The sequence below is a fragment of the Procambarus clarkii genome, chromosome 27 (assembly GCF_040958095.1).
Source record: "Procambarus clarkii isolate CNS0578487 chromosome 27, FALCON_Pclarkii_2.0, whole genome shotgun sequence".
Taxonomy (NCBI): Eukaryota; Metazoa; Arthropoda; class Malacostraca; order Decapoda; family Cambaridae; genus Procambarus; species Procambarus clarkii.
Window position 1 is genome coordinate 8711596 of NC_091176.1, and position 25397 is coordinate 8736992.

General features: G+C 43.0%; 2 protein-coding genes across 2 annotated transcripts in view; both read left to right on the plus strand.

The window, feature by feature from the left end:
- Nucleotides 1-24590, plus strand: LOC123762725 (perlucin). The gene is made up of 4 exons (XM_069332316.1): nt 1-102; nt 1161-1214; nt 22403-22579; nt 24077-24590. Exons 1-4 carry the CDS (start codon nt 66-68, stop codon nt 24316-24318), a joined length of 510 nt encoding a protein of 169 aa, XP_069188417.1. The 5' UTR covers nt 1-65; the 3' UTR covers nt 24319-24590.
- Nucleotides 1-25397, plus strand: part of LOC123762808 (type-2 ice-structuring protein-like) — a 173567-nt gene that overhangs the window by 105015 nt on the left and 43155 nt on the right. The window lies entirely within an intron of this gene.

Here is a 25397-nt window from a genome sequence, read left to right on the forward strand (position 1 = left end):
AAGGGGGTGATAGTTGGGTATATAAACCGTGTGACTGTCGCCCGCCCTCAACACAACCAGTCACCATGGACCACTCTTATCTCCTGCTGCTGCTCCTCCTGGGTGAGTATACTCCATGACCACAACTGTTGCCGGCGAGTTTTGTCTTGTGGGACAATACCTGTTGCTATACTGAAGACTGACTGGCCAGACAGTACTCTGGAGTCACTCTTCACTACAGATCGTCTGCTCGACGTTCTTCAGTTCCTGAATGTTGAAGTTCAAACGTAAAATATTCCTGTTAATGAAGCAACTTTGATTAATCTCATTTATTTTATATTTATTTTTTCTGGTTTTAGTTTTTACTTTACATTCTGTAATAATAATGTGGAATCTTCTTTCATGAATTTTGGCAAACATTTATATGGAACTGGTTGAAAATACCATAAATTTTCAGAGTTACAATGTAAACCTCCATAGATTTAGAAACGTAACGGACATTCTATGTCTTTGACCTGAAAATGTTGATCATTCATTGTTTAAAACTATTTAAATCCATGAAAATAATTTAAATAATTAAATGAAATTTTAAAGAGATATAAAAAGTTAACTGATTCATTTTTTTCTTTTAGATATGGATAATACTTTGTGAAATAATTTCTTCTAAGTCAAAGAACACTGGAAAGGCTCACAAGTTGATGGATTTATTCACAAATTTCTCAAGTTTTATCATTATTAAAATGTCTGTAATTTATAGCAGCTTAAGCATTATGGAACATTTTCCTAAAATACCAAACAGATGAACATTATACGAATAAGACCATAGACACAAACTTACAGTATTATTTGTATCTGTAAATGGAAATGTGTGTTGGAGGCCAGACTCTTGGGGCGAGCTTCACTAAGGTTTTCCTAGTAAATACTGTTTGGTGAGTAGACGTCATGGGCGGGTATGGAGGGCCATGAAACTAACATCAACACGTGATACTGTCCCAAAGTGAGGAAAGAAAGAGATACAAGGGGAGGGAGAGAGAGAGAGACAGACACACCAAGAAACGCACACGCATATGGCTCCATTGATGTGTGGTACGCGGGTTGACCCGGGCACCGCCGGGTACCCACATCTAATAAAGCTTCACTAACAAGTGTTAGAGTCACTAAAGTCTTCTCTTCTTCCCCAGGAGCAGCAGCCGTCGTTAATGGTGGCATGACAACTGTCTCCTCCAAGGCTGGTGGTAAGCAGTAGTTCCTCCTCCTCCTTAGTTTGTCCTACACTGGTAGTTTGTCCTACACTGGTAGTTTGTCCCACACTGGTAGTTTGTCCTACACTGGTAGTTTGGTTTGTCCTTATCTGGTAACTTGTAATGCACGAGTAGTTTAACCTTCACTTGTGGTTTTAACTTTGCTAGTAGTTTAACCTTCACTACTACTCGTGTAAGTCTCTATAGTGGACACATAAGGAGTACTGTTAAGTGTTGTGGTAGACACACACAGTGTACTGTTGTGTTAAGTGTTGTGGTAGATACACACACAGTGTACTGTTGTGTTAAGTGTTGTGGTAGACACACAGTGTACTGTTGTGTTAAGTGTTGTGGTAGATACACACAGTGTACTGTTGTGTTATGTGTTGTGGTAGACACACAGTGCACTGTTGTGCTCAATATTGTGTATACACTAACGATCGCTGGTTTGGGGTCGAGGTGCTTGGATATTACAATTAAATCAACAGAACGTGATTAAGGAAATATAGAGATACACCCGCACAGTGATGCTTGTGTCTAGGGAGTCCACGGACGCGGGTTCGAGTCCATCGTATGATCTCAGTATTTTTTTATATATAAAAGTTGATAAACTTACTTGACTAACTTCTTATGTTAGAAGAGCACCTCTCTAACTTCCTCATTTAACATGCTGTTAAAATAAATAACTCAATCAGGACCAAAATACCTCACTAACCAACACTAGGTCGATCTATAAAATATATAATGTTATTCGCTTATATTCGAAAATTAAATTTTTTGAGTACACTGTACGCACAAAAAAAATTGATGATTGCGTCCTTGTGAACGGACGAAACTGGGAACAGCGCCACTTGAAGATAGTTTGCTTAAGAGGTCAAAAGTTAATTGGTGGTTAGTAGTGAGCTGTGAGTGGTGGTGTCAATGACTCCATGTCTAGTGTCAGGTGATTTGCTTCACGCAGTATTGGTATTCTTGGTCGCCAGTTTCTAATAAGTTATTGAAAGTATCAATAGGAAATAGAACATGAAACAATGGGAATAAATTGGATAAGTTTAGATTTAGGAAAGACCTGGGTAAATACTGGTTCGATAACAGAGTTATTGATTTGTGGAACCAATTATCGCGTAATGGGATTCGCTGCTCCGTCACCAGAGGGTGAAGACGTCTTAGACACAACTTAGGGTCGCTGTTGGAGGTGTGGAGCGCCCGTTAGCCTGGGCTCCGGCTGGTGGTATGGAGGTGGCCGGTGGCGGCCGTGTTCGACGGGTGGATACTGTACGGCTGGATTTTTCTGCTGCAGTGGACTGGCCCATTGTGGAGATTGCTCTCCTGGACGTGCTCCGTGTCGACGTCACCGATTTCCTGTGACTGGAGATCTCGCCTACCCGTGTGGCGGTGTCGCTTGCCACGTCACTTGTTTATCAGGAGTTTGTGGCATGCTGGGATGGCCGCTCACTTCCTCTTCCTGCTTCGGCTGTGACTGTAGAGATCTCGGATCCCTGGGGGCCCTTGACTTTTGTGAGTGTTCACGGTGTGCCGGTGACCTTCCCCGAGGAGGAGCTCATGTCGTTGTTTACGCGGTTTGGTAAGGTGGTGAAGCCCCGGTTCACCACTTTGAGTGCAGGCCGGGTGAAGGGGGTCCGTCTGGGTGCTCGTACGCTCGTCATGCGGGTCACGAGCCCTATTCCTTCCAGGGTTTCGTTTCGTGGGCTCTCTCTGCGGATCTTTTATCAGGGTGAAACACGCACTTGTTTCCGGTGTGGTGCTACGGGCCACATGGCGGCCGGATGCGACGCTCCTCGTGCTGAGGCTCCTTCAGTGTTCCTGGAGGATGATTTCCCCGCTTGTCTGTGCGTGGGGATTCCCCGGTGGATCCTCGCTCTGTGGAGGTGCCTGTGTAATTCCTGCGGCGGTTACGGCTGTTGCTCCATCTGGCCCTGATCTGTCTGCCCTACCGGGAAGCTCTGCGGACCTAGGGGCCCCTGATTCGCGCCTTCGACGTTCGGTGGATGCAGAGGTGCATCCGGCTCCGGTTGCTTCCGTGGTGGCATTGGATGGTGCTGTAGAGGTGGTGTCTGCATCTCCTGCTGAATGTTATGATCTCAGCCTGCAGGAGAAACGAGTCTCCCTTCTTGAGAGTTATTCAGCAAGCCTGACCTAACTAGGTCTAGCAAGTATTGAGGTGATAACGCATATGTAAAATAGTTGGTTGGATATGTGTAACAGTTTGAGATTATGGGCAATGCAGAAGAAAATAGATAAATGACGGGCTAGGAGATGTGGACATTTTGCTGGAGGCGTGAGGCTCGCTTCCGGAGGACCTTGACCTCACTTGAGTGCCAGACATCGCAGGGGGAAGCCGCGCTCCGTTGAGCTCCCGCCAGAAGGGAACCCCTAGTGATATATCTCGAAGAGAAGAGAAGTGTGCGGACGTACCAGCTGTGGAATCGAGCTGGGAACGTTGTGGTCTCAAGTCCTGGTCGACGAGCAGATATTAAATCGCCCAGAAGCATTATTGTGGGCTGTGTGGAGCGCCCTGACCAGACGCCGTCAGAGGGAAAGCGCCCTCGACCAATTAATCTGTGGTAAGCACGATAAACGCCAGTTCATAGTGATTGTTTGTAGTTGGTCGTGTGCCCAGCGACGGTAGCAATGTTTATTTATAGGTTAGACATGTTTTAATAAGGCAGAAGGCCTGAAATAAGAGAGTGGAGAGGGAGGAACACGGAGCGACGTCCGCCCCCTCTGAGCGCTGGCGGACGACTGAGGGAGCCTGGCTCCGGATGGAGGAAGACCCTCCCAGCGAGTGAGGACCACCGCCAGGCGAGGTGGAGTATGGACCCGCCCAAAACGGGGGAGTCCACTCTCACTGTATGTAGAGGACAGATAGAGGTTTGAGGCAAGCATATTGTGTGGTTATTTTTGTTTATGGGTTAAAGGGGAACATTTTATTGGAGTGTCGATGGGTTGCAGGTTTGTTCTTTGGGGAAGAAGTTGCTGAGAACTTCGAAGCCAGCAGATGAAGTAGCTGATGAGACTCCAAGGTAGTGGAGCAGAGGACCTCGAGCTGTGAGGAGAAGCAGCAGTGAAGAGGAGTGTCACGTGCTTCTGTAGAGGTGGTGAAGCACCATAGTTACTCGAGGAAACTTCATGGTGTAGCAGCCGAGAGAGCTGTGGAGGAACCTAGCAGAAGGGTGAAGCACCGTAGTTACTCAAGGAAACTTCATGATAGCAGGCTGGAGGAGCTGCAGAGGATCCTGGTAGTGAAGCCCGGAAGAACCTAAAGAAATAGGGTAGTGAACTTCCAGAGGTGGAAGGGGAAGTTCTGGTGGATTACTTATAGGGAGTCGATAGTGTTTGGTTGTCATTAGCGTGCAAGACGCAGTGAGAGGTGAGTGACTGTTGGCATTCTTATGTCAAGGAGTGATTTATTCTGAAGCTTAGAGTTGCAGTCGTAGGCTTGATTACCTACAGATGTATGTGCTCCAGGACTGACAGTGATCGATTAATCATTGTTGTGTATCAATGAACATTTATACTGGTATATGTTATTGCATCCAAATGCTGATTTTCTATATATACATTATCTTGCTGATAGTGCAACAGTGTATGTAGGCTTGACCAACTTGAGGAGGTTAATAGAGTTCTGATGGTATTGGAGTGCAACCTGATTGTGATATTATAGAGTATAGGATTCATTATTATTATATGTGTGTATGTATCGTGTATGTGCTTTGTCCAGTAAATGTGTCACAATTTGCTGGTGTTTGCCCTTGTCCTAGTGAGGCTTCCCAGGAGGTAGTAAAGGAGAGAGAGAAAGAACCAAGAACCGCTGCCGTGGACAGGGTAAAAGGTAATAATACTAAGTCAAAAAGGGGATTGAGGAGATCATATCACCTAAGGAGAGAGTGGGGAGTCACAGCGGCTCGAGTGGGTGTGTGCACGTGACAACGAGGCTAAATGTTGGAGCCGCATCCCCTAAACGTGTGACGTTGAGCCCCTCTCCAAGAGCCAGAAGCGCCAAGGGTGATCTCCTAGTATAAGCACTCTACCGAGTTGTGGGTTGGGTTGTCCATAGAGGAGGATCAACGACGACTACACCAACCAACCCACAGTCTATAATAAATTGGGGGCCTGTCCGGGAGAGTGAACTGACACACCCACACCCTGTCCAAGAGTGGATTTATACACCCTTGCTGAAATAAACTGTGTGACCGCAGGTGTATATACTCTCTCTCGGGAAGACTCACAGGACAAAGATGGATAAGGTGCAAGCATTTGTGGAGTCAGGCAAGCCTGAGGACTTAGAAGGTTGCACGAGGGATCAATTGAAACAAATAGCAGGAAAATGTGGCATCAGGTTGAAAGCATCTAAAGTAGCTGGGATGAAGGATGAGATCCTTAGACAGTTGAGAGCCAGAAGTGAAGCGGCAGAGCAAAGAGCCCAAAAAGGAGCTGAAAGTGGAAAGGAGGATGATGGGCAGGATGACGTGAGATCCCAGGGATCGAGTAGGAGCAGCAAGAGTAGCCGCAGTAGCAGGAGTAGCCGAAATAGGAGCTTGGAGAGATTCCAGTTAGAGCTCCAGATGCAGCAACAACGAGAGGACAAGGAGAGACAGTTCCAGCTGGAAAAGATGAAATTAGAACTCCAGATGAAAAATGAAGCCGAGAAGGAAAAAGAGAAAACCAGACTGGAAGTAGAAAAAGAGAAAACCAGACTGGAAGTAGAAAAATAGAAAACCAAACTGGAAGTAGAAAAAGAGAAAACCAGAGTAAGGGAACTGGAGTTGGAACAAGAGAAAGAAAAAGAGAAAGCAAGACTAGAGGTCGAAAAAGAAAAAGAGAGAACAAAACAAATGCAGATAGAAGCGAACAGAACCTTGGCTGAGCAAAGGATTGAACATGGGTTGCCAGAGAGCACCACCCAGGTATCACACCCACCAGATGTTAGGGTTAGGGAGAAGGACATTCCCTTGTTTGTTCCCGAAGAGGCAGAGAGCTTTTTCGAGCACTTTGAAAAAGTAGCCAGCATCAAGGAGTGGCCACAGGAGGAATGGGCCCAGCTGGTCCAGTTAAGATTGACCGGTGCAGCCAGGGAGGCATACACCCAATTGTCACTGGAAGAGTGCCAGGATTATGCCACGGTAAAGAGCAGCATTTTGCGCTCGTTTCAGTTAACCCCAGAAGCTTATAGGAAGCGCTTCAGAGAGATGGTGAAAGTTGGAGCATGTACGTTTGCTGAGACAGCAAGAGATCTGGAAAGACGATTCCAGAAGTGGATTGAGGCTGCTGGAGTTGGATCTTATGCTGACCTGAAGCAACTGATGGTCATGGAGAAGTTCTTGGAGATGATGCATCCCGAAACAAAGTTCAAGATCCAAGAAGCAGGGATAAAGGAGGTGAAAGATGCCGCAGATAGGGCGGATATGATTACTGAAGCATACAAGAGCTTGAGGGAGAACAGAGTGCAGAATGAGGTGAGACGCAGCAATGGCAGATCCAGTGGAGTCTGGGGAGGAAGAAATTATGAGAGACCCAGAGGAGTCTGGGGTGAGAAGAATTTTGATAAATGGGCAGATAAAAGTAAGTACCCTAAAACTCAGAAGAGTAGGTCGCGCACTTCATCTGAAAGTGAGGATGGAGGAGCTAAACGAGAAACTAATCGTTATCCGGGAAATCAAGAGTCCAGTAAAGCTCCACAGAGTACAAGTAGTACGTCTGGCCCGAGGAAGTCCAATACAAGTGGGCAGAGTCAGAGCTACTCTGGTACATATAGGAGAGATTTTTCCCAGGTGAGGTGTTACAATTGTAACGGATTGGGTCACGTGATGCGAGACTGTAGGCAGGGCAAGAGAGTTGTGACCCTGGCCATGTGTGACCCCCGAAGCAAATATATCAATGTGTTCCAAGACAAACCACAGAGAGCGAACTTAGTGAACGAGAGGTATAAGCCGTTCATGAGCAAAGGTTGGATCAGAATAGGAAGCCAACCTGAAGTAGAAGTTGGTATCTTAAGGGATACCGGAGCTAATCAGAGCTTGATTACGAGAAGCCTGATTGGGAATGATCGACGGTTAGCTGGCAGGAGTAAGATGAGAGTATATGGGTTATTGTCTGAGAGTGACATGCCCGTATGCACTGTCCAGCTAAGGTCGGAATATGTGTCGGCAGAGGTGATGTTGGGAGTGTGCCCCGACATACCTGTTCCAGGAGTCCAAGTGATCCTGGGGAATGACTTGTGCGGGACAAAGGTGTTGCCAAGAGTCATAGCGGAGACTGTGCCAGAGGAGTGCCCAGAAGGCCACGGCACGTGTGGGACACCTGAGAGTGTGAACTTGACTGACATCCGAGAAGATGAGCCAGGAGACCGCCAAGCCATTGAAAACCCTGTCTCGGTAGTGAGGAAGGCAGAGGTGGCCGACAAGGAAGACGCTGGAGAAGATGATACAGTGTCGATTCAACCAGTGGAAGATATCGATGTAGATATAGCATGGCTGTTTGATGAAGGTCCAGCCCAGAAAAATGAAGTCTCGGTGAGGTCGAAAGTGAGGATGACCCAGCCGAAGAAGAATCATGTGAAGAGAGCAGACCTGAGTAGAGCCCAGACTGCTGAAATTAAGGGTCGGAAGGTGAATGCAACTGTGCTGAGTAGGAATGAGGAAAGATGTGGACAGACTGAAGACGAGAGTAGAGCGTCAAGTGGTCCACGAGCACAGAGGCATATGGATAATGGAGTTAAGTTGTGGGAGATGTCAGGAGTCAACATGTTCCACAGAAAACGTGAAGAAGAGATAGTGAAGAAGAGTAATAGCCGGGAAAATGAAAGGAGAAGAGACAGTATGTGTGGAGAGATGCCTACGAGCACTCTAGGAGAGGTAAAGCGATATGTACGGTCGAGTGCTGTTGGATGTAGTACAGTGCTCGAAGAAACTTTTAGGGAAAGAAGAAGAGTTGAAGGAGAAGAAATGGAGTTGTATAGAGGTGAAAAGTGTGGGAAGAGGAAGATGATACAAGCATGGAGGAATAGAAGAAAGCCGAGGACTCGATGGAAGTCAAACAGGATGAGGTCTCGGATAAATGAGGAGACGAAAGGGAGGATCATCGGTGAAGACCAGGGAGTGAAGTATGATGACAGGAGACGAAAGTATAATGGCAGTAGATGGAAGTGTGAAGACGACAGAGGAGGTACAGACAGCAGATGTCTGACTCTGGACATGAAGAGAAGAAGACGAGGAAACGGAGGGTGGAGACAATAAGTAGAGTGGAACGATGGAGTGCAGGCGTCCAAGGAGGACAGCCTAGCTAAGAGGTGTCAGAGGTCAAATCGTTTATGAGAAGATCATGTTTCTGGAGAGAGGTGAGCCAGATGTTGCAAGGTGCAACGAACTAATTGTAGACTCCTAAGAGAGTATATGGGGTGAAGAACGAGACAGTGTGGTGGCGGATGTATTATCCCGAGCTTTGCCACTAGAATAACTCTCAAAAATAAGGGGAGGGGAGTGTTATGATCTCAGCCTGCAGGAGAAACGAGTCTCCCTTCTTGAGAGTTATTCAGCAAGCCTGACCTAACTAGGAGGTCTAGCAAGTATTGAGGTGATAACGCATATGTAAAATAGTTGGTTGGATATGTGTAACAGTTTGAGATTATGGGCAATGCAGAAGAAAATAGATAAATGACGGGCTAGGAGATGTGGACATTTTGCTGGAGGCGTGAGGCTCGCTTCCGGAGGACCTTGACCTCACTTGAGTGCCAGACATCGCAGGGGGAAGCCGCGCTCCGTTGAGCTCCCGCCAGAAGGGAACCCCTAGTGATATATCTCGAAGAGAAGAGAAGTGTGCAGACGTACCAGCTGTGGAATCGAGCTGGGAACGTTGTGGTCTCAAGTCCTGGTCGACGAGCAGATATTAAATCGCCCAGAAGCATTATTGTGGGCTGTGTGGAGCGCCCTGATCAGACGCCGTCAGAGGGAAAGCGCCCTCGACCAATTAATCTGTGGTAAGCACGATAAACGCCAGTTCATAGTGATTGTTTGTAGTTGGTCGTGTGCCCAGCGACGGTAGCAATGTTTATTTATAGGTTAGACATGTTTTAATAAGGCAGAAGGCCTGAAATAAGAGAGTGGAGAGGGAGGAACACGGAGCGACGTCCGCCCCCTCTGAGCGCTGGCGGACGACTGAGGGAGCCTGGCTCCGGATGGAGGAAGACCCTCCCAGCGAGTGAGGACCGCCGCCAGGCGAGGTGGAGTATGGACCCGCCCAAAACGGGGGAGTCCACTCTCACTGTATGTAGAGGACAGATAGAGGTTTGAGGCAAGCATATTGTGTGGTTATTTTTGTTTATGGGTTAAAGGGGAACATTTTATTGGAGTGTCGATGGGTTGCAGGTTTGTTCTTTGGGGAAGAAGTTGCTGAGAACTTCGAAGCCAGCAGATGAAGTAGCTGATGAGACTCCAAGGTAGTGGAGCAGAGGACCTCGAGCTGTGAGGAGAAGCAGCAGTGAAGAGGAGTGTCACGTGCTTCTGTAGAGGTGGTGAAGCACCATAGTTACTCGAGGAAACTTCATGGTGTAGCAGCCGAGAGAGCTGTGGAGGAACCTAGCAGAAGGGTGAAGCACCGTAGTTACTCAAGGAAACTTCATGATAGCAGCCTGGAGGAGCTGCAGAGGATCCTGGTAGTGAAGCCCGGAAGAACCTAAAGAAATAGGGTAGTGAACTTCCAGAGGTGGAAGGGGAAGTTCTGGTGGATTACTTATAGGGAGTCGATAGTGTTTGGTTGTCATTAGCGTGCAAGACGCAGTGAGAGGTGAGTGACTGTTGGCATTCTTATGTCAAGGAGTGATTTATTCTGAAGCTTAGAGTTGCAGTCGTAGGCTTGATTACCTACAGATGTATGTGCTCCAGGACTGACAGTGATCGATTAATCATTGTTGTGTATCAATGAACATTTATACTGGTATATGTTATTGCATCCAAATGCTGATTTTCTATATATACATTATCTTGCTGATAGTGCAACAGTGTATGTAGGCTTGACCAACTTGAGGAGGTTAATAGAGTTCTGATGGTATTGGAGTGCAACCTGATTGTGATATTATAGAGTATAGGATTCATTATTATTATATGTGTGTATGTATCGTGTATGTGCTTTGTCCAGTAAATGTGTCACAATTTGCTGGTGTTTGCCCTTGTCCTAGTGAGGCTTCCCAGGAGGTAGTAAAGGAGAGAGAGAAAGAACCAAGAACCGCTGCCGTGGACAGGGTAAAAGGTAATAATACTAAGTCAAAAAGGGGATTGAGGAGATCATATCACCTAAGGAGAGAGTGGGGAGTCACAGCGGCTCGAGTGGGTGTGTGCACGTGACAACGAGGCTAAATGTTGGAGCCGCATCCCCTAAACGTGTGACGTTGAGCCCCTCTCCAAGAGCCAGAAGCGCCAAGGGTGATCTCCTAGTATAAGCACTCTACCGAGTTGTGGGTTGGGTTGTCCGTAGAGGAGGATCAACGACGACTACACCAACCAACCCACAGTCTATAATATGAAGGACGTGTGCTTCCCGGGGCTATCGGGGTGGTGGTGTGTATGGCTCCGCCCCCGCCCTCTGCTTCTTCGCCTCTGATGGTTTCCTCGTTCACACGTGCCTCTTCTCTTCTGCCGGATCCGACGCCCTCGTTGGATCCTTCACATGTGCTGGTATCTACTCATCCACCTGCTGTGTCTACTCCTGCTCCGGATCAGGTCTCCTTGGTGGGTGGTGATTTTCTGCCCCGCGTCGTTGAGGCTGCCGTTCTGCGTGGTCATGTTGCCCCGGTTTTGGGGCCGCCTGCCGACGGTTCTTCTTTAGCACCGCTGCAGGGGGGGTGACAGTTAGCTTGAGATGATTTCGGGGCTTTAGTGTCCCCGCGGCCCAGTCCTCGACCAGGCCTCCACCCCCAGGAAGCAGCCCGTGACAGCTGACTAACACCCAGGTACCTGTTTACTACTAGGTAACAGGGGCATTCAGGGTGAAAGAAACTTTGCCCATTTGTTTCAGCCTCATGCGGGAATCGAACCCGCGCCACAGAATCACGAGTCCTGCGCGCTATACACCAGGCTACGAGGCCCGACAGTTCCGACAATCAGCGCCCTCGTTCGGCTCGGGATGCGTCACCTCGCCGGACGTGGGCTGAGGAGCGTGACTCTATGGATGATGATGCTGTGGGCGACGTTGTGCCGCCTCCTGTGGTGCCTTCTGTGTTGGGCACTGTGCCCTCTGCTGGTTACTTTCCTCAGTGAGAGGTTGCCCCTGGTAACCGCGACCTCGTAGTGGTGGTGTCGAAGGATGTGCGACTGGGGGCCTCTGCTCCTGTTTCAGTTGACAGGGGCCCAGGGGCGCCTGCGGATCCACACTCCGCGGGGCTCAGTGCGACGTCCGGCATAGAACGAAGTGCACGCCCTAGTTGGAAGCACACCAGGCTGCATATCGGGCCGCCAAGTGTACGGCCCTGTGACCGGCCACCTAGGGGGGAAACCCTTCCCTTTTGTCCTCCCGTCCGGAGAGGTGTTCGATTGCACTACATCTATGAGTTTTGAGTGTGATGACCTGATGCGTCCTGTTCCGTGGTCCCCTTCTACCATCTGGGTTCCACGGGCGCGGGGTTTCATCATTGGCGTGTTGGATTTGATGCCTTGGCCTACTGCGACTCCTGGACGTCCGGTTACTGAAGACGACCTAGCTGTTTGGGACGCTTACTGCTTACGATTTCTGGCTCGGGAGTACCCGGAGAAGTATGAGTGATCCATGTGGTTGGTTTCTGTCTGTGTTGTGCGTGTTGTTAACCCAGTGCCTGCGTGCACAGGTGGGTGTCCTTGCCTGAGCGCTTGTGTGGTGTGCGTGTTTGTTCCTGGCTCCTGCTTGGGGCTGTTCTGGTGTGTTTGCAATTTGTTTTGTGCTTTGCCTTTATTCTGTATTTGTGTTGTGGTTGTGTGCTGTTGTGGGTGTTTGGTGTTCTTTCTTTCCTGTCCTTGCGCGCGCCCCGTGTGTTGGGGGTGGCGGGCGTGTTGGTATGGGGGGGGGGGTGGGTGTAATTGTGGGTTGTGTGTGTTGCTGTTCCGTGTGTTTGTCGCATGGGTATTTTTGGGGTTTACTGTTCATTTGTTGTTGGTGTCCACATTTGTGTCCGGTTCTGCTCCTCTGTGTGCGGGGTCGGCCTGCCCGAGCTTGCCTTCTATTTTCCTCCCCCTTTCTCTTCTACGGGTGGTTGGCTTTATGTAAATTTTTGTATCTTTTGTGTATTTTTTTGTACATTTTTGTTATTGTACTTATGTCGAGCCGGTCGGCCGAGCGGACAGCACAATTGACTTGTGATCCTGTGGTCCCGGGTTCGATACCGGGCGCTGGCGAGAAACAATGGGCAGAGTTTCTTTCACCCTATGCTCCTGTTACCTAGCAGTAAAATAGGTACCTGGGTGTTAGTCAGCTGTCACGGGCTGCTTCCTGGGGGTGGAGGCCTGGTGGAGGACCGGGCCGCGGGGACACTAAAAAAAAGCACCGAAATCATCTCAAGATAACCTCAAGATGTCATTGATTTGTTGTGTCCTGTATGCATTCTCTGTCCCATGCTGTTTGTGGGTTTGTCTTTGCTTGTGTCCGGTGTGCTTTACTCACCTAACTGTGCTTGCGGGGGTTGTGCTTTGTCTCTTTGGTCCCGCCTCTCAACTGTCAATCAACAGGTGTACAGATTCCTGAGCCTACTGGGCTCTATCATATCTACATTTGAAACTGTGTATGGAGTCAGCCTCCACCACATCACTGCCTAATGCATTCCATTTATTAACTACTCTGACACTGAAAAAATTCTTTCTAACGTACTTCAGGAAATTCCTGTTTCAATTCTTCCTCCGTGGTCTGACACTGTCATACATATATATATAGAGAGAGTACCTGCTCTGGTGCAATTGTACTCTAAAAAAATAAAGAGTATTCAGAGAAGACTTTGTGGATTCTCACTGAACGCTATAATATTTTCCTCTCATATCACCCCTACTATTTTTTTGTATTTTGTTTTGTTTTATTTTATTACAATGCTACGGTTTACGGAGAACACACACGTATTTAACAATATAACAATCAGTGTTTGAAGACCTCGTCCAGTTCCTCGGAGGTTGAGTGCGTAGTCAGAATACAGCACGCATTTCCCCTCTGAACTGCGACACTGAGGCGCTGGAACAGGAAACTGGCCGCTCGTGGGTCTTTAGTTTTCCCAATGAGGTCCTCGCCCACTTCCTTTAAGAACTTAAGTGCACATTTACCCCAGGTGCCCAGAGTCTCGGAGCCTATCGGCACGTACCTTTAACAACGTTCTTGGTCTCTGTTCTTGTTGGTTTTCTGGGTTTCCCTGAGGGTGGCTGCCCCGCCTCCCTCAAGTGTGCTGTAAGGTAGATAGGTATCAGCCAATGTAGACACACACGTGTAATCCCATACGACCGGTTTATCTTCCCTCTATGGCTGCAGGGTGACTCCATCTCGGAGTTTTTGGCTGTTGTCAGGTCTGCACAACTTAGGTTCCCTTTGTGCTGACACCCAGCTGTAGCCAAACTTTTCTTGATGATGTCATTGAATGCTTCATGTCTGGCAATCTTTCCCTGTGTCTTATGACAGATGAGACCATCGCTACCGCATTGGTCTGCCCATGCATGGCCGCAAATACACCGGTGTTCGGTGGAGATAGGGGGCGGTAAGTCGCAGGGCGACACCCACAAATCACCTACAAAGTGAGGTGATTTGATGAAATAACTATTCCCAAGATTACCACCAAGTGCCATCGGGACAGTGAAATAGCCTCTGCTACCATCGTCTTTTGTATGGACGGATGGTCGAGTCGTTAAGGTACCATGTACACCAGTTGCATTGTGCTCCTGGCTATCCCGGGTTCGATTCACTTCCAGGGTGTACAGTTTTCAGTCTATATTTATATATATAATATGTATATATATATATATATATATATATATATATATATATATATATATATATATATATATATATATATATATATATTATTAAATATGACCGAAAAAGTAAGATTAATAATTCTAACACGAATTTTCTCAATCTTTCGTACATTACGCTTCACTGTTGGAGGTAAATCAAAAATCACTTCTCCAAAATTCATTTTTATTTCTAGTCTGACGCGACACGGGCGCGTTTCGTAAAACTTATTACATTTTCAAAGACTTCACAAATACACAACTGATTAGAACTTGCGTTTCTCTGATTTTATATCTACATTTGAGTGAGGTGGGAAGGGTGATGTGGCATTAACACGAGACAGAACAATAGGGGATATTAATAGGGTATTAAAAGTATCAACACAAGACAGAACAGAAACAATGGGTATTGAATAGAAGTGTTTGTAGAAAGCTTATTGGTCCATATTTCTTGATACTTCTATATTGGAGCGGAGTCTTGAGGTGGGTAGAATATAGTTGTGCAATAATTGGCTGTTGATTGCTGGTGTTGACTTCTTGATGTGTAGTGCCTCGCAAACGTCAAGCCGCCTGCTATCGCTGTATCTATCGATGATTTCTGTGTTGTTTACTAGGATTTCTCTGGCGATGGTTTGGTTATGGGAAGAGATTATATGTTCCTTAATGGAGCCCTGTTGCTTATGCATCGTTAAACGCCTAGAAAGAGATGTTGTTGTCTTGCCTATATACTGGGTTTTTTGGAGCTTACAGTCCCCAAGTGGGCATTTGAAGGCATAGACGACGTTAGTCTCTTTTAAAGCGTTCTGTTTTGTGTCTGGAGAGTTTCTCATGAGTAGGCTGGCCGTTTTTCTGGTTTTATAGTAAATCGTCAGTTGTATCTTCTGATTTTTGTCTGTAGGGATAACGTTTCTATTAACAATATCTTTCAGGACCCTTTCCTCCGTTTTATGAGCTGTGGAAAAGAAGTTCCTGTAAAATAGTCTAATAGGGGGTATAGGTGTTGTGTTAGTTGTCTCTTCGGAGGTTGCATGGCATTTCACTTTCCTTCTTATGATGTCTTCGATGAAACCATTGGAGAAGCCGTTATTGACTAGGACCTGCCTTACCCTACAGAGTTCTTCGTCGACTTGCTTCCATTCTGAGCTGTGGTTGAGAGCACGGTCGACGTATGCGTTAACAACACTCCTCTTGTACCTGTCAGGGCAGTCGCTGTTGGCATTTAGGCACATTCCTATGTTTGTTTCCTTAGTGTAGACTGCAGTGTGGAAACCTCCGCCCTTTTCCATGACTGTTACATCTAGAAAAGGCAGCTTCCCAGTATATAGGCAAGACAACAACATCTCTTTCTAGGCGTTTAACGATGCATAAGCAACAGGGCTCCATTAAGGAACATATAATCTCTTCCCATAACCAAACCATCGCCAGAGAAATCCTAGTAAACAACACAGAAATCATCGATAGATACAGCGATAGCAGGCGGCTTGACGTTTGCGAGGCACTACACATCAAGAAGTCAACACCAGCAATCAACAGCCAATTATTGCACAACTATATTCTACCCACCTCAAGACTCCGCTCCAATATAGAAGCATCAAGAAATATGGACCAATAGGCTTTCTACAAACACTTCTATTCAATACCCATTGTTTCTGTTCTGTCTTGTGTTGATACTTTTAATACCCTATTAATATCCCCTATTGTTCTGTCTTGTGTTAATGCCACATCACCCTTCCCACCTCACTCAAATGTAGATATAAAATCAGAGAAACGCAAGTTCTAATCAGTTGTGTATTTGTGAAGTCTTTGAAAATGTAATAAGTTTTACGAAACGCGGCCGTGTCGCGTCAGACTAGAAATAAAAATGAATTTTGGAGAAGTGATTTTTGATTTACCTCCAACAGTGAAGCGTAATGTACGAAAGATTGAGAAAATTCGTGTTAGAATTATTAATCTTACTTTTTCGGTCATATTTAATAATATATGTCTACAGGAAAGACTGCTACCAAAATATACTAATATATATATATATATATATATATATATATATATATATATATATATATAATATATATAATATATATATATATATATATATATATATATATATATATATATATATATATATATATATATATATATATATATATATATATATATATATATATATAATATATATAATATATATATATATATATATATATATATATATATATATATATATATATATATATATATATATATATATATATATATATATATATATATATATATATGTCGTACCTAATAGCCAGAACGCACTTCTCAGCCTACTATTCAAGGCCCGATTTGCCTAATAAGCCAAGTTTTCATGAATTAATGTTTTTTCGTCTACCTAACCTACCTAACCTAACCTAACCTAGCTTTTTTTGGCTACCTAACCTAACCTTACCTATAAATATAGGTTAGGTTAGGTTAGGTAGGGTTGGTTAGGTTCGGTCATATATCTACGTTAATTTTAACTCCAATAAAAAAAAATTGACCTCATACATAGAGAAAAGGGTAGCTTTATCATTTCATAAGAAAAAAATTATAGTAAATATATTAATTCAGGAAAACTTGGCTTATTAGGCAAATCGGGCCTTGAATAGTAGGCTGAGAAGTGAGTTCTGGCTACTAGGTACGACATATATATATATATATATATATATATATATATATATATATGTCGTACCTAGTAGCCAGAACGCACTTCTCTGCCTAGTATGCAGGGCCCGATTTGCCTAATAAGGCAAGTTTTCACGAAATAATTGTTTTTCGACTACCTAACCTACCTAACCTAACCTAACCTAACTTTTTCGGCTACCTAACCTAACCTACCCTATAAAGATAGGTTAGGTTAGGTTAGGTAGGGTTGGTTAGGTTCGGTCATATATCTACGTTAATTTTAACTCCAATAAAAAAAATTTCACCTCATACATAATGAAATGGGTAGCTTTATCATTTCATAAGAAAAAAAATAGAGAAAATATATTAATTCAGGAAAACTTGGCCTATTAGGCAAATCGGGCCTTGCATAGTAGGCTGAGAAGTGCATTCTGGCTATTAGGTACGACATATATATATATATATATATATATATATATATATATATATATATATATATATATATATATATATATATATATATATATATATATATATAATGTCGTACCTAGTAGCCAGAACGCATTTATCAGCCTACTATGCAAGGCCCGATTTGCCTAATAAGCCAATTTTTCACTAAATAATATATTTTCTCTTATTTTTTTCTTATAAAATGATAAAGCTACCCATTTCATTATGTATGAGGTAATTTTTTTTTTATTGGAGTTAAAATTAACGAAGATATATGACCGAACCTAACCAACCCTACCTAACCTAACCTATCTTTACAGGTTAGGTTAGGTTAGGTAGCCGAAAAAGTTAGGTTAGGTTAGGTTAGGTAGGTTAGGTAGTCGAAAAACAATTAATTCATGAAAACTTGGCTTACTAGGCAAATCTGGCCTTGCATTTTAGGCTGAGAAGTGCGTTCTGGCTACTAGGTACGACATATATATATGTATATATATATATATATATATATATATATATATATGTCGTACCTAGTAGCCAGAACGCACTTCTCAGCCTACTATGCAAGGCCCGATTTGCCTAATAAGCCAAGTTTTCATGAATTAATATATTTTCTCTAATATTTTTCTTATGAAATGATAAAGCTACCCATTTCATTATATATGAGGTCAATTTTTTTTTTTTGGAGTTAAAATTAACGTAGATATATGACCGAACCTAACCAACCCTACCTAACCTAACCTAACCTATCTTTATAGGCTAGGTTAGGTTAAGTAGCCGAAAAAAGTTAGGTTAGGTTAGGTTAGATAGGTTAGGTAGTCGAAAAACAATTAATTCATGAAAACTTGGCTTATTAGGCAAATTGGGCCTTGCATAGTAGGCTGAGAAGTGCGTTCTGGCTACTAGGTACGACATATATATATATATATATATATATATATATATATATATATATATATATATATATATATATATATATATATATGTCGTACCTAGTAGCCAGAACGCACTTCTCAGCCTACTATGCAAGGCCCGATTTGCCTAATAAGCCAAGTTTTACTGAAATAATATATTTTCTCTAATTTTTTTCTTATGAAATGATAAAGCAACCCTTTTCTCTATGTATGAGGTCAATTTTTTTTTATTGGAGTTAAAATTAACGTAGATATATGACCGAACCTAACCAACCCTACCTAACCTAACCTAACCTATATTTATAGGTAAAGTTAGGTTAGGTAGCCGAAAAAAGCTAGGTTAGGTTAGGTTAGGTAGGTTAGGTAGACGAAAAAACATTAATTCATGAAAACTTGGCTTATTAGGCAAATTGGGCCTTGAATAGTAGGCTGAGAAGTGCGTTCTGGCTATTAGGTACGACATATATATATATATATATATATATATATATATATATATATATATATATATATATATATATATATATATATATGTATATGGTCCCCAGGTATATAGTCCTGGGGACCATTCAGGCTTGTTTGCATATATATATATATATATATATAATGTCGTACCTAGTAGCCAGAACGCACTTCTCAGCCTACTATGCAAGGCCCGATTTGCCTAATAAGCCAAGTTTTCCTGAATTAATATATTTTCTCTAATTTTTTTCTTATGAAATGATAAAGCTACCCATTTCATTATGTATGAGGTAAATTTTATTTTATTGGAGTTAAAATTAACGTAGATATATGACCGAACCTAACCAACCCTACCTAACCTAACTTAACCTATCTTTATAGGTTAGGTTAGGTTAGGTAGCCGAAAAAGTTAGGTTAGGTTAGGTTAGGTAGGTTAGGTAGTCGAAAAACAATTAATTCATGAAAACTTGGCTTATTAGGCAAATCGGGCCTTGCATAGTAGGCTGAAAAGTGAGTTCTGGCTACTAGGTACGACATATATATATATATATATATATATATATATATATATATATATATATATATATATATATATATATATATATATATATATATATATATATATATATATATATATACATATATATATATATTAGTATATTTTGGTAGCAGTCTTTCCTGTAGACATATATTATTATATATGACCAAAAAAGTAAGATTAATAATTGTAACACGAATTTTCTCAATATTTCTTTTCACTGTTGATGGTAATTGAAAAATCAATTCTCCAAAATTCATTTTTATTTCTAGTCTGACGCGACACTTGAACGCGTTTCGTAATAACTTATTACATTTTCAAAGACTTTTAGTTTACACACACACAACTATAACCTGCAAACACTAAACAGAGTTCTTACTAGACTATGATTTAAACAGCTTTCATTTTATTTTATACCCGCATTTTGGGTGAGGTGATATGTTACAACAGTTTTGGATGAGGTGAACAAAACTTTCAGCACAAGACAGAACATGAAACAATGGGTCTTAATTGGGTAAATTGAAAGTAAGAATGGAAGTAACTGCAGAGGGCCTATTGGCCCATATTTCTTGATGCTTCTATATTGGAGCGGAGTCTTGAAGTGGGTAGAATATCGTAGTGCATTAATTGGCTGTTGATTGCTGGTGTTGACTTCTTTATGTGTAGTGCCTCGCAGATGTCAAGCCGCCTGGTATCGCTGTATCTATCAATGATTTCTGTGTTGTTTGCTAAGATTTCTCTGGTGATGGTCTGGTAGTGGGAAGAGATTATATGTTCCTTAATGGAGCCCTGTTGCTTATGCATCATTAATCGCCTAGAAAGAGGTATTGTTGTCTTGCCTATATACTGAGTTCTTTGAGGCTTACAGTCCCCAAGTGGGCACTTGAAGCCATAGACGACGTTGGTCTCTTTTAAAGCGTTCTGCTTTGTGTCTGGAGAGTTTCTCATGAGTAGGCTGGCCTTTTTTTGGTTTTATAGTAAATCGTCAGTTGTATCTTCTGATTTTTGTCTGTAGGGATAACGTTTCTAATAACACTATCTTTCAGGACCCTTTCCTCCATTTTATGAGCTGTGGAAAAGAAGTTCCTGTAAAATAGTCTAATAGGGGGTATAGGTGTTGTGTTAGTTGTCTCTTCCGAGGTTGCATGGCGTTTCACCTTCCTTCTTATGATGTCTTCAACGAAACCATTGGAGAAGCCGTTGTTGACTAGGACCTGCCTTACCCTACAGAGTTCTTCATCGACTTGCTTCCATCCTGAGCTGTGGCTGAGAGCACGGTCGACATAAGCGTTAACAACACTCCTCTTGTACCTGTCTGGGCAGTCACTGTTGGCATTTAGGCACATTCCTATGTTTGTTTCCTTAGTGTAGACTGCAGTGTGGAAACCTCCACTCCTTTCATGACTGTTACATCTAAAAAGGGCAGCTTCCCATCCTTCTCCATCTCGTAAGTGAAACGCAACACAGAATTCTGCTCAAATGCCTCCTTCAGCTCCTGCAGATGTCTGACATCAGGTACCTGTGTAAAAATGTCCTCAACATACCTGCAGTATATGGCCGGATTCAAGTTCATGTTGACTAAGACCTTTTGGTCGATGGTACCCATGTAGAAGTTCGCAAACAGGACACCTAGGGGAGAACCCATGGCGACCCCATCTACTTGCTTATACATGTGCCCATCTGGGCTCAAGAAGGGTGCCTCTTTAGTACAAGCTTGGAGTAGTTTCCTTAGAATATTTTCTGGTTTGTCAAGAGGAGTACAGGCCGGATCACGATACACTCTGTCTGCTATCATCCCGATTGTTTCATCCACAGGTACGTTGATAAACAGTGATTCTACGTCCAACGAGGCTCTTAACCTTGTGGCCTGTGTTCCCCGCAGTAAGTCAACAAATTCCTCTGGAGACTTCAGGCTGAAGGCGCAAGGGACATAAGGAGTCAGCAGGCTGTTGAGTCGCTTCGCCAGTCTGTACGTGGGTGTGGGTATCTGGCTGATAATTGGCCGAAGTGGGTTTCCAGGCTTATGTGTCTTGACATTTCCATACGCGCATCCAGGTTTATATTCCCTAATAAACTTTGGCAGGTGGAGTCCGGATTTCTTGGCGTTCACAGTTTCGATCAATTTGTTGACCTTTGCTTTCAATTCGGCTGTAGTGTCCTTCGTTACCCTTTGGAATTTAGTTTGGTCAGAGAGTATGAGGTTCATTTTCATGAAGCCAGATATTCGTCTTTTTTAAGAATGACGTATATTGGCGACTTATCACCTCTCCTGACGACTATCTCCTTGTTCTCACGAAGGCTCTTAGCTGCCGCTTTGAGCTCGGGGGACAGTATGGTGCTTCTGTAGTTGCCTCGATTCTTTCCTTCTTCCACAATATGTTCTGCTTGTAAGGTGCCTTTGGTGGTGACCTTCTTTTGTGTCTCGAGGTCGAATATGTCGTCCAACAGAATCTCCAACTCCACTTTCCTGGCCATCTCACTTGGTCTAGACATAACGTGACAGTTTATACCCAGATTTAGGAGAGTGACTTGGTCCTCATTATATATATAATATATATATAGATATATATAATATATATATATATATATATATATATATATATATATATATATATATATATATATATATATATATATATAGATATATATAATATATATATATATATATATATATATATATATATATATATATATATATATATATATATATATATATATATATTAGTATATATTAGTATATATATATATATTAGTATATTTTGGTCGCAGTCTTTATTGCAAACAAATCTTGTTGAACATGACCGAAAGGGTAGGAACATAAGAACATAAGAACAAAGGTAACTGCAGAAGGTCTATTGGCCCATACGAGGCAGCTCCTATTATTCTAACGCGAATAATTTTCAATATTTCTTATGTTTTTCTTCACTGACGAGGAAGTTGAAAAATTACCTCTCCAAAGTTCATTTTCACTTTGGAATTACCTCTCCAAAGTTTTATTTTTGATCTGATGCCTAGGGATGCTTTTTGCAAGGTCACTCTTTACATTCTTAAAGACAAATTTACCATGTTTGTTGTTGTTGGTTTACATTTAACTACGCAGAACGAAGTGTCCATGTAGCACGGGCTATAGTGAGTCCGTAACCACACCTCAATAAGAGACAATTTATAATCACTGCTTTCTGATCCTTTAAACTCGCTTCATCTGTCCTTCAGGCACCAGCTGCACGTCACCATTCCATGATGTGGGAGGACGCTGCCTCTATGTTGACGTCTCAAACACAGGTAACTGGGATACTATGCGCAGCCACTGTAGGAGTCTTGGCGGCGACCTGGCCATCCTGGACAACGCTGAAGTATACTCCGCCCTCATCCGCTACATACACGGCAGCGGTACGTTTAGGTCCTCGTCAATATTTAAGGTCATGTTACTGATTATGGCAGATTACAGTAATGAAATTCCCAGAAAGTTACAGTAATTGCCGTAATGATTACAGTATTGGTGGGTGTTGTACACGCTGCTATGGATGTTCCCTCGCAGGGTGTGTGACACAGTACAATAGACTAGCCCTCCGGGGCTGACCAAAGTGACTGTGCTAATGAAGATACAAACTTTTCCCATGTGTTATAGAGTTCAACCCTATTTTCTCCTATATCCAGCTTATAAGAGTCATATCATTCTGATTTGTACATTGTAGCGTGGGGAAGAGTTTTTGTACATTTAAGGAGATGCCTGAGCTATTGGTTGACGGCAATTATGATTTTTGTTAGTTTTAAAAATGGCTTTAGGCTTTTCTGCCATGAAAATATGGTGGAGGTAGGTGCGCTTTACCTCCGGAAGAGGCAAATGATGCGATGCATTGTGGGAGCCGCGCCAGCCGCTAGTGGATTAGTCAGTACTGGATGTGTGACATCATTGACCAATAGTGTGGTGCCCAAAGCATGACAAAGCAGGTCGGCGGGCGTCCGCCAGCCGTCACGTCCGGGGACGTAACTGAGCGGAGGTGCGCTAGAGAGCTCTCTAGTCTGGGAGGCACAGAGGCAGGATCCGTGGTAGGTCAAGTTGATTTCCCTGTTCCAATTCTTTTGACCATGTCGTAGCTCAGTCGATTAAGGCAGCGTCTGGGATTCTCTCGGACGTAGGTTTGAATCCTCGTCACGGCCCTTGTGGATTTGTTCATTCACGGACAGTTTTGCATGGCGACGGCTGAGAGAGTTGCAAGATGTGACTTTCCTGGAGTATTTTCTACTGAGCAGTAGAAGTTTTCACCTTTTGGCCTATGTAGATATTACTCGGTAAACCTTTATGATTTTATACCAGCGTGTTTGCTTTCTCTCCTCCATTTTTCTTTATAGTTCGAGCAATTGACTTGTTGAGCACCATTGCATAAGATGCTATACTGGGGAATTTATTATACCACCACAGAGTAAAGTGTTACTGAACCGTGTATAGCAGTGGGCTCAGTTGGCGACCTTGTGGGCTATATATATGATGTTTGGGTAATTTTCTGTTGGGCAGCTCGATCGACGGACCCAAACTTCCGTGTCATTCGAAACGGAAGCCGAGGACGATCGAGTTTACTTCACTTACTAAGGGTGCAACGCTGGGATCAGGAAGGAACCCCACCCCGCAGTGGACTGAGGTGCTCCCCAGGGTGATCAATGGCACCCAGGACAGGGAGAGCTAAGATCCCGCAACACATGTGACACAATAAGTAATATTCCTTAGCATAAACAAATATGAGAATGAACACATAAATAAGGAGTGATCTTTTTCCTCCCAGGTTCGATTCCTGATGGGATCATAGTTTATACTGGTTTACGGCTTGGGGACCAATCAAGCTTTGTCTCGTATATACATTTATTGTTTATTTACTTGTACATCTTCAGGATATCCCGAGCTTCAGTACTGGATCGGTGGCACAGACGAGGCCCAGGAGGGATTGTGGCTGTGGGTGAACCAAGAAGCTGTACAGATGGGCACGCCTTACTGGGCCACCTATGGCTGTAGCAATAACCAAATGCCCACTGGCGGAACTTCTCAAAACTGTCTTTTTATTGATAGTAATTATCATTTGTATTTTAATGATGGAGATTGTTTTACTCCAATACACGGAATCTGTGAGCAGTAAGACTATTGACCAGGTTATATTTTGTGCATAGGTAAACACTGATCAGAGTTACAACATTTCTGAAGCTCATTACCAAACCTGTGCAGGGAAGGAGGCGTTACTGAGCCAACAATGGCAGTGGCGCCAACCGGTGTAGACTCTCAAACCTGTTTAATACCAATTACAGCTTATATTTCAACCATTTATTTAATTGCAGTGATTTTCCTTGCAATAATACATTGTATGAAGTCTATGAATACTGTACTAGCAAAAAAATCCAAGTGATATCCATAGTGATTAGTTTTATTAACATCAAAATGCATATTTGATTTGTTTATTTGTTATGAAACTGAAGTTATTAACTACACAATTTTTCAGTGATATTGTCAATCAAATTAAGAATTTTTAAATATAAAATTAAATTGATTTTTTTTAATAAATATTTATACATTTATAATAAATATTAGAGTGGTGTGTAAATAATGAGGGCATGACATCCTGCACTAAGCTTCATTAAAAACGAAAACGCATTGCTCGAAATTGCAATATTTTGACAACTTCGTTAAGTTATATACATATAAAATCTTTCTTAAAATATTTGTGATAAATCTAAACACAAGAGTCTTTACATCTATAAAGTGACAGATCATCAACCTTTCTGAGAACATAACGTTGGATAACAATGTAAAACAGTGTATTATTCACCACAACATTGAGAGAGAGGTAATGTCATCCTCATTTTCTGTCAACTGGAAGTCTGAAATCCCATAACTAACTGAAGTGCAAAATGTCTCTTTAATAGCAGGTCGCCAAATTTAACCTCATTACAAGCGTGCTGGTGATTCAAGTGTTCATTCCTTCTTGCTTCTCTGCTCTGATATGCGCCGTTTGTGGCCAAGTATCCGTTTAGTAGTAAGAATAAGTTGGAGCGCAAAACCAAATCATTCTTTGCCCCGTAACACAATTATAAGAATACTTTTTTCACATATCCAAGCCAGCATGGAATTGTTATGAGAAAACAATGTAACTAAAAATTATGAGCCGATTTTATGTTTCATCAACTTTCTTAAGGGGTTTAAATGTTCGAAGTTATCAAACTA

Coding starts and splice junctions, on each gene's coding strand:
- LOC123762725 (XM_069332316.1), top strand. CDS start 66: ATGGACCACTCTTATCTCCTGCTGCTGCTCCTCCTGG. Junction 103..1,160: donor CCTGCTGCTGCTCCTCCTGG/GTGAGTATACTC, acceptor CTTCTTCCCCAG/GAGCAGCAGCCGTCGTTAAT. Junction 1,215..22,402: donor TGTCTCCTCCAAGGCTGGTG/GTAAGCAGTAGT, acceptor TCTGTCCTTCAG/GCACCAGCTGCACGTCACCA.